General features: G+C 41.4%; 1 protein-coding gene across 1 annotated transcript; it reads right to left on the bottom strand.

Moving 5' to 3' along the window:
• Window positions 1-712: 712 nt before the first annotated feature.
• Window positions 713-2163, bottom strand: LOC131281595 (myeloid differentiation primary response protein MyD88-like). The gene is made up of 2 exons (XM_058310938.1): window positions 1797-2163; window positions 713-1725 (listed from the first exon to the last, which is right to left on the bottom strand). The coding sequence occupies exons 1-2, from the start codon at window positions 2161-2163 to the stop codon at window positions 713-715; spliced, it is 1380 nt and encodes a 459-aa protein (XP_058166921.1).
• Between the last annotated feature and the right edge of the window lie 8035 nt (window positions 2164-10198).

Below are 10198 nucleotides of genomic sequence, written 5' to 3' on the forward strand. Positions count from 1 at the left end.
CTATCTCTCTCCGTCGCCAATCCACTCAATGTTGTTTTGTTTTTTTTCGACTACGCAACGTTCGTTATCAAATGTATCAGATTACGGCTACATTCCACCCGAGATTAAAACTGTTTACAGGTGCGTTATGTTTCGTACGCACCAAATAATGGTGCGTTTTATCGTATGGCGACTGATAGTCTAGTCAAATTTATCTTCTAATATACTGATATAGTATCCTGATATCAAAGTGGATTCAATTTTGTCAGTTTGATACAGACTGGACAATGGTTTTAACTTGTACTGCAAACCAGCAGTTCTGCATACAGTTGCGAACCCGATGCGATGTCAGAGTTCATCCGAATAGCGATAAGAGAGGCAGTGCGATGCTCTTATCAAACAGGCAGCAGGCAACGAACACTGCACTGACGGAAATGATTCGTGGGTATTTTTGGCCTTTTAGGAGATTCAGAGCATGATGCAAGCATAGTTTGACGACTTCTGAGAGAACATATGCACCGGATTCCATAAATAATAGCTACATTTTTTCAATGAATCAGTTGGCGAAAAGATAACAAAGAGATTGGGGTAAAATTGTGCGTAATATCCTCTTTTGGTCCACCGTTTATTGCCAAAAGCCTACATTGCTAAGAAATGTATATAAAAATATATGTCATACACCAACGTGTGACACCGGTTCACAGATATCGGAAGGCACACTGTCGTCGTGCTATCATATTGCGGTGGCCACCTTACGGCCCATCGATTTGTACCATTTCTTTTTCGACTTCGTCTGCTTCTCCTTCGCAGGCGTAGCCTTAGACGGAGCGGATGAAGCGGCGTGACCGTTCGGTTGCGAGGAATCCCGCTTGATAAAGCTCAGCGGGGAGTAGCTCGCCTTTTTCGGGCTGGACGACGGTGTTATGTCGTTGATGTTTACCTGTGAGCTGCTACTGTTAAGCCGGTTCTTCTTTTGACTGAGCCCGGAAAACAGATCCCAGAACGAGTGTGACTTTTTTAAGCTGGACGAGCAGCCCTCCTGTTCCGCGGCGTTCGGTAGTTTTACTACCAGCGTCGGTTCATCTTCGACCACGGCCACCTTTGGAATCGGCAAGGGGGCGGTTACAGCGACTGGCCGCGCCTTAGGGGGCGGCTGATCTTCTGGATCTTCTTTGACGGGCGACGCTTTTATTGCGACCGCCGTAGCCGATGGTCTTATAGAGTTAGCCAGTTTGTCCCAGAAGTTGTACAAATTTTGCGATCGCTGATAATCCAACCGACAGGTGTACTTGAGATGTGGCGGTAGGTCACATTTCCCATATACGCACGGTATTACCTTGCGTTGCCTCCGTTCGATCTGCAACGCCTGGGCAAAGGTAACGGTGAAATCGTTGAGCGAGCTGGCTAGGAATGCCTCTGATATGATAACCACCAAGCGGCGGCAGCGCTCGGAAATGAGCCGCGACATGACCTCGTGCTCGAAGGAAGCACCGGCCAGAATATCACGATCCTTAAGGCATAGGTTCAACCCGCGAGCCTCCAAACGGGACACCATTTTCGTGGCAAACTCAATGTCCTCCTGAGCGAATAGAATGAAGGCATCGAACAGTTGCTTGTTGCCTGGTCTATCGCCTACCACAATAATATCGTTGTCGTCCGGTACATAGCCATCTTGCAATTCCGCTGGTTGATTTTCTCGAGCCGTACGCCTCTGTTCCTGCAGTAAGAACTTCTCCGCGTCTTTCTCTGTAAATTTAGAATCGATACGATGGTCTTAAGTCCTTTCATCATGTTTCGCGTGATTCGGGCATACTTACCGAACAAATCGGACGTATCATCCACGACGTCCCATCGATCGATACAACCGAGAAGGTTCTGCAGTTGGGCCAGATTTGCATCAACCTTGCATTGATGGGATTCCTTTTCCCACAGCTCCAGCAGGCGGTGCGTATGTTTTTCATGACCCTTCACTAGCGGGTAGAGGCTTTTGGGAATTTCAGCCAAATAGAACAGCCCCCGCCAGTCGCGGGAAAATCCTGCCTCGCTAAGAAATATTCGCTCCTTGTCCAACAGGCTGCCAAGAAGGTCACGGGTCAGCGGGCTGAGCGCTTTCAGCGGCACCATCGTCAGGTCGTTTCGACTCCCGACGTGAACCTCGGTCACTTTTGCGGGATTGTCCAGCATTGGGTACGCAACGGACACAAAGCTTTTTCACACGAGCGCACAAAATACAGGAAACACGCATGTAACCTTGGGGAATTGGCTTATCTCGGAACAAAAGTTGCGAATGAATGTTGTTACACGAGCAGAAGAAGTAAACAAGATCACTTTTGGGTACCAGGAATCCAATTGAATCATCCCAAGTGTCAAGAGCGCTCTACCAAGGTAGCGTAAAAGAGGTTACTTCACGAAGATTGTTGAAACAACGACGTCGATTGCGGGCAGAAGATTTTTTTCATTCGTATTTACTATTCCCCGATCAAACCTCAATTATTAAACGATGAAATAGGAGTATTCTATAAGAATTTTGATTTTTTCGTTGGAGAAGTACAATCAAGTTTGTGGATAGGTTTGTAACGACCTTGTATAAACCAAACGTCAAAAATCTTGCCAGCCACCAGTGTAGTGCTTCTCCTTGGAAACAACATTCAATGTGACAGATAGCTTTCCAGTTAAACAAGAAATGGTTGTTATTCGAGAATTTAATTTATAAAAGTTTAGTAAGTTTTGGTGCCTTTGGATAAAAATTCGTTCGAAGTAGAGTTTGATAGAACTGTTAGGCATAAATATAGTTAAAAATGGTTTGTGGTTTTGAAACGCTATTCACCGTTTACATACGACATGAAAGTAAACATAGTATACAAAGAATGTTAGCTTAGGATCTTTTGCTTTAGTTGATATTAAAACAAGTAGCTTGGTGTGCAAAATAAGTAGGCCATTCGTTTTCAGTGTCTAATGTTCTCGGTCCTTTTTGCCTGGTTCATTTTCGCGCTTCAATAGAGGTTAAATGGTGTCCTATCGAAACAGTAGAAAATGTGGCAAGTTGACTTTGTGGAACGTATTTAGTGCAGTGAAACCATTCGATTTTAGTGCACGTGCGTTTTCTTAAACCTTTTTTCGAATCAGATTCGCTTAACCTGTCCAACGAACGTACGCTAACATTTCTAAACGTAAAGAAGTCATTGAGTGTGAATACCTGCGTGGAGTTAAACGAACTGCGCAATACATTTAATTAATCTGGTTAATCTTGAACAGTTTCGCTGCATTTCCTGAGCTACATATCTGTGAAAGCCCCAACGTGATATTTTGATAATGTATGTGAGTATTTCTTAAAGTTATTTTCATCATTCTCCATTGCGTAAACAATTGATCAATTGGCTAATTTTCTTGAAAGATCATTGTTAACCACTATTCAGGTACTTTTCGATTGAAGAATGTGTGTAGAGTACATGTTCCATTTTCTCGACAAACGACGGAAACTATACAATTCTGCTAAATAAAGTCATGGTTTATCCAAGGGGAGCCCCATGCATGGGTTTGTCATCGATCAGAAGTCACTTTCACGGACGCTGTCTAAGATGCTAAGACCTTATGTCCTTTGCAAAATAATAGATAGAATAGTGTAATAATTTGATTTTCAACAGGATATAATGTGCTGCTGCTATATACCTCGATTAATATTCAACTAATATTTTGAGGTACGGCCTGTACGCAACGTCATCTTCAACTGGGGAACGTTAAGCTACCTGTTGTATTATCCATACATGATCTCGCCAAAGTACCACCAATTTGCCTGTGCTTGCATAACCAGTGAAGTAAGTAAAACAGTTGATGCCTCGTTTTGAATGGCATTCTGAATACCAAAACCATACAAAATCGTAAAAATTTTGAAAACGTGGTATGCCATGCTTCGGGAAAGATTTAGATGACTTTTCTTTCCTGCATTTCCATCACGCATGACGATTCTCAGTGGACAAATATCGTTTATCGGCACGTTTGATGAACTCCCCCCCCCTCCCCCCCTCCCCCTGGTGAGTTGTCCTACATTCATGCGCGTAGGAAACTAGTAACTGTATCGAGTCTACACAGTAATGAAAGGATAATTCCGGTTTTTATAATTTTATTTTAAACTTCTTAAGCGATTAATTTTTTATTCATTTTTAAATAATTTTTACATAATATAACAGAAATATTCTATACAAAACATTAGTTATTTTTTACTTTTCTTTGTTTCTTTAAATATACTTTCATATTTTTGCGTACTTCCCATCGGCAGCATTTTTGTTGTGCTTGCTTGTAACACTTACACCACACTCGATCGCGCACCGAACACACCTTCACCGCGGGGTAGTTGCTAATCCGACCTCGATCGGACCGATCGGGCCAGGCCAGTTACAATCATCAGCGCGCAAATATTATAATCCGCCATGGGCTACTTTCCGCTGGCGTCTAGTTTCCACCGGTACCGTTTTTTTTTAAATTTTTATTTTCTTCGGTTCGTTTCGCCCCGATACCTACGGAAGGCTGGCTGGGCATATCTATCTGTATGTGAGTGTTGGTATGTGTTTGTTGTGTGTGTGTGTTCTTGCGGATGTTTTCTGTAAACTTTTGCTTTTGTTGTGTTGCCTGTACTTGTTTTATTTCCACAATGGCTTGGCGCATGGATTTCCCTTATTGATCTTATCCTGTTCCGATTGTTTCTACTAAAGATCCTTTCGATTCTGATCTAAACAACTTTCAATTATCCTTCCTATATCGGTGTTGGTTTGCCGATTGTTTTACTTGGGATTTCACACGATTGCAGCACCGTGTGTGTAATTGTTTGTTTTTGTGTGTGGGTCACCTGTTACGTTGGAGCGTTTCCGGAAGCGATGCTCGTTTTTTCGCTTGTTTGATCTATGTTTTTTTCTTGTTTTACTTGTTGAATTATATTCAAAACCCGTTTATTTAGTTCTTCTCGTTCGTTTTTATTTCACGTTTACCTTACCTTTTCTCTGTCTGATTTCTCCTTGCTCCTCGTTTTTCTTCGTTAGCGTTCGCTTCCTGGCCTTCAACATTCCATTCTCCCGCTTACCGTCGTTTAAATATTTGAATATTTAGATTAATAATCCTAGGTATTAAATGAATTCGACTTTAATCAATGCGTGTTTGTATGGGTATGTGTACGTGTGTGTTTGTTGATTTCGTTATAGTAATGCTCGCCCCGTTCGTTCTATGGATTCGCAAATTCCACTTGTATTTTAAATCTTTCAATGGGACTTGTTTGCTTCCGTTCGTATGCTGCGGTAAATTCCAATCCACTTCATTGCCGACCTCTGATGGGGAAGGGGCGATCATGGTGCTTTTTTCGTTCTTTTTTTCCTATTTTCGTCGTGTTAGTTTTTTTTCTTTCCTTCCGGTTCTATCTGGGCTTACTTACTTCTTTACTCCAGCAGATGGCTTTGCACTTCCCCTTCCTTCTCATTCGTTTCTCCGTGTCTATTTTTGGCGATTTTTTCTTTTTTTATATATTTAAAAAAATATGTTACGATATCGTTTTTGTATTAGAAGTTTTGCTATATTTCAGTTATACTCCCTTCCGCATCTGTAACAGCACGCTTCCACCACCGACTAGTCGCTGCCGTGTCTAGGGTATTTCAACACTACTACTAACCCCCGTCCACACTGGCACGATTTCTCAACCTCTCCCCTTCCTTGCACTATGCTACCCGGTACGGTTGAAGGATTGTCAGCCCTTCGGTACGAACGAACGGTTGATTAGTGGATAGAGGCTAGTATGTCTCACGTGTGACGCTGCGCGTGTAGGTGTGTTTGTGTTGCACATTTCTTTGGCACTCCAAAGACGATCGCCTTATGCTCTCGCTACACTACGGATTAGACCAACTTCGGACTGTTATTGTTTGCGCAGGGTCGGTCTCCTCTACTGAACGCGTCATTTCTGTGGCTCACGTAGCTTCTTACTTACTTCCCCGAGCGATTGAGTTCAGTTCTTGAGCTTCAAATGTCTGCCATCGGTCGCGCGGATGAAGCCTTTTACGGAGCCACAGACAAGCGTTGGCAAAATTCATTCGTTTCGTGGTAGGGCTTAGGGCAGTGTTATCAGATATTACTTAGTTCGCTATCTGTGACTACGATTTTGTTATTAGGTCTTTTTGATTCGCTACGCTTATTACCACGCCGCTTATCTCACTGCAGGCATCCATCTTAAGACGTTCGTGTGTGTGTGCATTCGGTGCGGCACTGCTTGAGTTTTCCAACAGCAAAAGCACCCTTTTCATTCAAATCTTTCTTTAGTTGGAAAAGATACGCTGCTTGCCTTCGCTATTGCAGGCCTCGCATCAATCTCGTCAGCTCTTTACCTTTTGCTAACGTCCCAAAAAGTTGCCCTTTTTGTGCATACTTGCAGATTGTAATTGTGGGCAATGCGGAGATCGATGCGAAGCCGCAAACACAAACACAAGCTAGATGCCCTTCCCTCAACCATGTCCATGTGCTGATCCTTCGTTGGAAAGAAGAATATCGTAAGAAACATAGAGTACAACCACACGCATGATAAAATATCCTTCAACTATCCACTTTCTAGATGGCATTCGACCCGGACTAATAGCGAAGAACACATTTTACCAAATAAGATATTTATTTAGCAACAATTTTTCATTCCACTTGCCCGCTTACAGTAGGGTTTTTGAGTGTTTTGCGATTGCTCATCCTTGCGCAGCTGTCCTTTACTTTTCCTTTTTGCCACGCGAGCAATCCTACAAATCGGGGCGTTTGGTAACCAATGTTTCCGGTAGTCAATGTGGCGCTCGATGAATAGTGGTGCAGCTGGTGTGCGAAACGTTAGGTTTAATTCTCTGTTTTAACAAAGTAACAAATTCGACCATTGAGTTTTCACCGTCACTGTCTCGTGTTCAAAACGTCTAGTTTTTAAGTAGTCATTGATTTCTTCAGTGTTTGATCCTACGACACAAAAAAGAAAACAACAACAAAGTAACGTCATTTCCCATTACACGATTGTTTCCAACACTTTCCTGGTTAAAAAATAATCGAAAACCAATGTGAATTAGCTTCGAATTTTGGCACTGTATGCTTTAGTGTAAATGTTTGGCCTGTACCCTTCAAACGCACTGGATAGAATTCAACCTCCGTTCGTAAATCAAGGAAGAGTCAGTAAAGAGGTACAGAAAATGGCAGTTTTACAATTCTTGGCATCACAAAAAAATCCAACCTATAGTTGTGTTTTTCGCTATCGGCAGTCGTTTAGGTCTAAGGTAATATTTATATCACAATTGAAACTTGAATCATCTCCACCATGCCACTCGCAAGGGCCTTTAACAATGGCGGGGGAACGGAAATCGGAGACAACTGTCCAAAACATTAAAAGAATGGAAAAATACACACGCACAGAGTGTGCCTAGCCGTCAGGAGTCTAACTGGATCGAGACCGGATACACTTAGGCAGATTACGTAGGCAGAGTGAATTGTTTCCGATCCAGGTATCTGATGTATACGCGCGCATGAGAAATGGTATTTAGTTTGGTGTGTACGTGTGTGTAGGTGTTTCGATTTTTGTGTAATGTATTAAACAATTTAAATTCAATTGGATGCAATTGAGCAATGTTGGAAAATCATATGTTTATGAGATAATAGAACAAATAGATGGACTTTGCCATTGAATTAACCATAAAAATGTGTGCATATTCGTAAAAAATATACATATGAATTAACAATAATGAACTAATCCTTTTTTTAAACACCCACATAAAAAATTCTATCGATTTACAGTAGCGAATGCTTCCCTCTTGCTGGTTTGATAGAAAAGGTTGGAGTCTGAGTTCAAAAGCAGTGCATTACCATGGAAGATATATTTTTTTAAATACTACTTATTGGCTGCTCGCTTGAAGCAAACTGTCCGTTAACAAACACTACATTACGGTACATGTAAAAGAAAATGAAAGGTAACTTAGTGAAACGATAGATGCCGCACTTCCCGGGAAAAGAAAAAAAAACTATTCCTTCCATTTAGTCTGCAATGGCACATTGGGCAACCCCGTTGGAGGTTTCCGATTTGAGCCGTATTGTTCCTTCTTTCAGCGAACCGCCAACCGAGTGTCCTGATCGTGTGGGAGATTTCCTTTGAGTAGTGGAAAAACTCTGCTACAGCCCATCGAACGAAAGGAAACGTTCGGATGATGCATTGGTATGTTTTTATTCCATCACTCCCAATTTCGGGTACTGCACTTGCAATTTCTATTTTCCCTCCTCACACAAATACACACACATACACACTTACTCATACCAAGGTAACACACATGCACATTTTTGCATGTTGCGTTGTTCAACATTGAGATGATGGTTGGAATTCGATTTCACCACGATCACCCCACATCCTTCCTCGGAGTACGGCTCCTTCCCCTGCAATGTTTCACCAAACATGTGTTGTATGTGTGTGTGTGTGTGTGTGTCCGTGTGCTAGTGTGAGTATGTCTGCGATTATCGTTTAAGTAACTCGATGGAAAGTAAAACTCAATCCCGAAGAAGGTCCTGCCTGCCCTGTCGCGGCTCGCACGTAATGTTGAGATTCGATTATTTGCTTTTTACCTATATTCGTTTTTACGAAATCTTCAGCCGCGCACTCGAAACGATTATTGCACTTTGTATTTGCGTCGTCTTTGCGCCTCCTTTCCCGAACGTCCCACGCCCGTGACCGTACCCCAGCTTCGCCGCGGTACAGCGGATTGTAACATCGGTTCAAATACTCATTACCAATAATATAATATATATTATTTTTACCCACTTGCATCCCCGAACACCACCACTGTGCCACTAACGCAAATGGTGGTGTGTGTGGATTCTTATCATGGTTAATGTTTTCCTTTATCTTATGCAAATTGGTATATTTGTTATGTTGTGTGTTTTTTTCTGTTTCTTTATTATTTGTGTTCACTTCTCTGTATTAAATTCATGGTTTTTCCGTTTTTTTACTGGTGCGAATAGAAGGTCTTTTGCATAGTTCTGGTTTGGTTTTTTTTCTTCGTTTTCTGAGGGGAAGGGAGGATTCGAAACTCGGGATTGTTAGGGGTACGCCACGTACGACTATTTTCAATTTTCCCATTAGTTCATTATTATTATTACTTGTTTTTCGTTTAAATTTTGTTTGTGCTGTGTGGTTCTATAGTTAAATTATTGAGTTTTCTTTTGTGTTTTACTATCTTCGCACCTGTGGCTGTAACCGTCCATTCGCTCTGCTTCTTCTTCTCCTTCTTTTCCATCCACTAGGTGTACTTTGACAAATGTTAGTTTTCACTCATCATAACAACTCACATCTCACTGTGCATCTACTGGTTGCTGCAGCTGCTGCTATTTTTTTTTTTCATTTAAACTTTGTTTCATAATTACTTGTATGAGCGTTAGTGGTTGCTTGTTTGCGTTGTGTATAGTTTTCACGGGCTCCGTCCCCACCACGATTCCTAATGCGTTTCGCGCTTCTTCACAATGTGTTCCTATGTGTTTGTTTTGTGTATGTTTTTAAACTTATTCAAACTCTATCATCGAATTAGATACAGTGAATGCACCGTGGAAATACCTTTATTTAAAGATATATTCCTACACCTCCTGCCTTCCGTTTTTTGCTCTATTTTGTTTTTCTTTTTTAGATCTCGTTTTCGTCTATATTTTACAAATAAAGTGTAGTCTAGTACGACCATTTATACTATGTTTGCTTGAAATTGTCCTTGGATTTGCATTAAACTTCCCACTACAGGTCCGTGACATAACTGTAGCCGTTCTATTTTTGAGTGAATGTATGATTTATATCGTTTAATTAAATGCTACTCCAACCAAGCAAGCCCGTTAACGATACACTATGTTTCTTTGTTCTTTTTTTCTCTCTCTCTCTTTCTCTGTCTCTCTTTTAACGGTTCCAGTTTTAAAGTTTGGCTTTTTATTTAATTGCTTTGTTTATGTTTTTTTTCCTCTCTCAATTCACCCCCTTTCCGCCGTAGTTCGTTTAGGTTTTGTTTTCTTCTTTTCTTTGTTTGTTTTGCCCTATGTAATGATTACAATGATGTGCGCTTTTTGTTTGTTGTATTTTTCAACATTAGGTATTTATTTGTTGTTGTTGGTTTTTTTTTGTTCTGTTTAGATTGTAGCATTTTATTATACGTTGCATTTATTGCATCCTAATCCTGGTGTGCAGCCAACGCAGCGAACCAACGGT

The sequence above is a fragment of the Anopheles ziemanni genome, chromosome 2 (assembly GCF_943734765.1).
Source record: "Anopheles ziemanni chromosome 2, idAnoZiCoDA_A2_x.2, whole genome shotgun sequence".
NCBI classification, from domain to species: Eukaryota; Metazoa; Arthropoda; class Insecta; order Diptera; family Culicidae; genus Anopheles; species Anopheles ziemanni.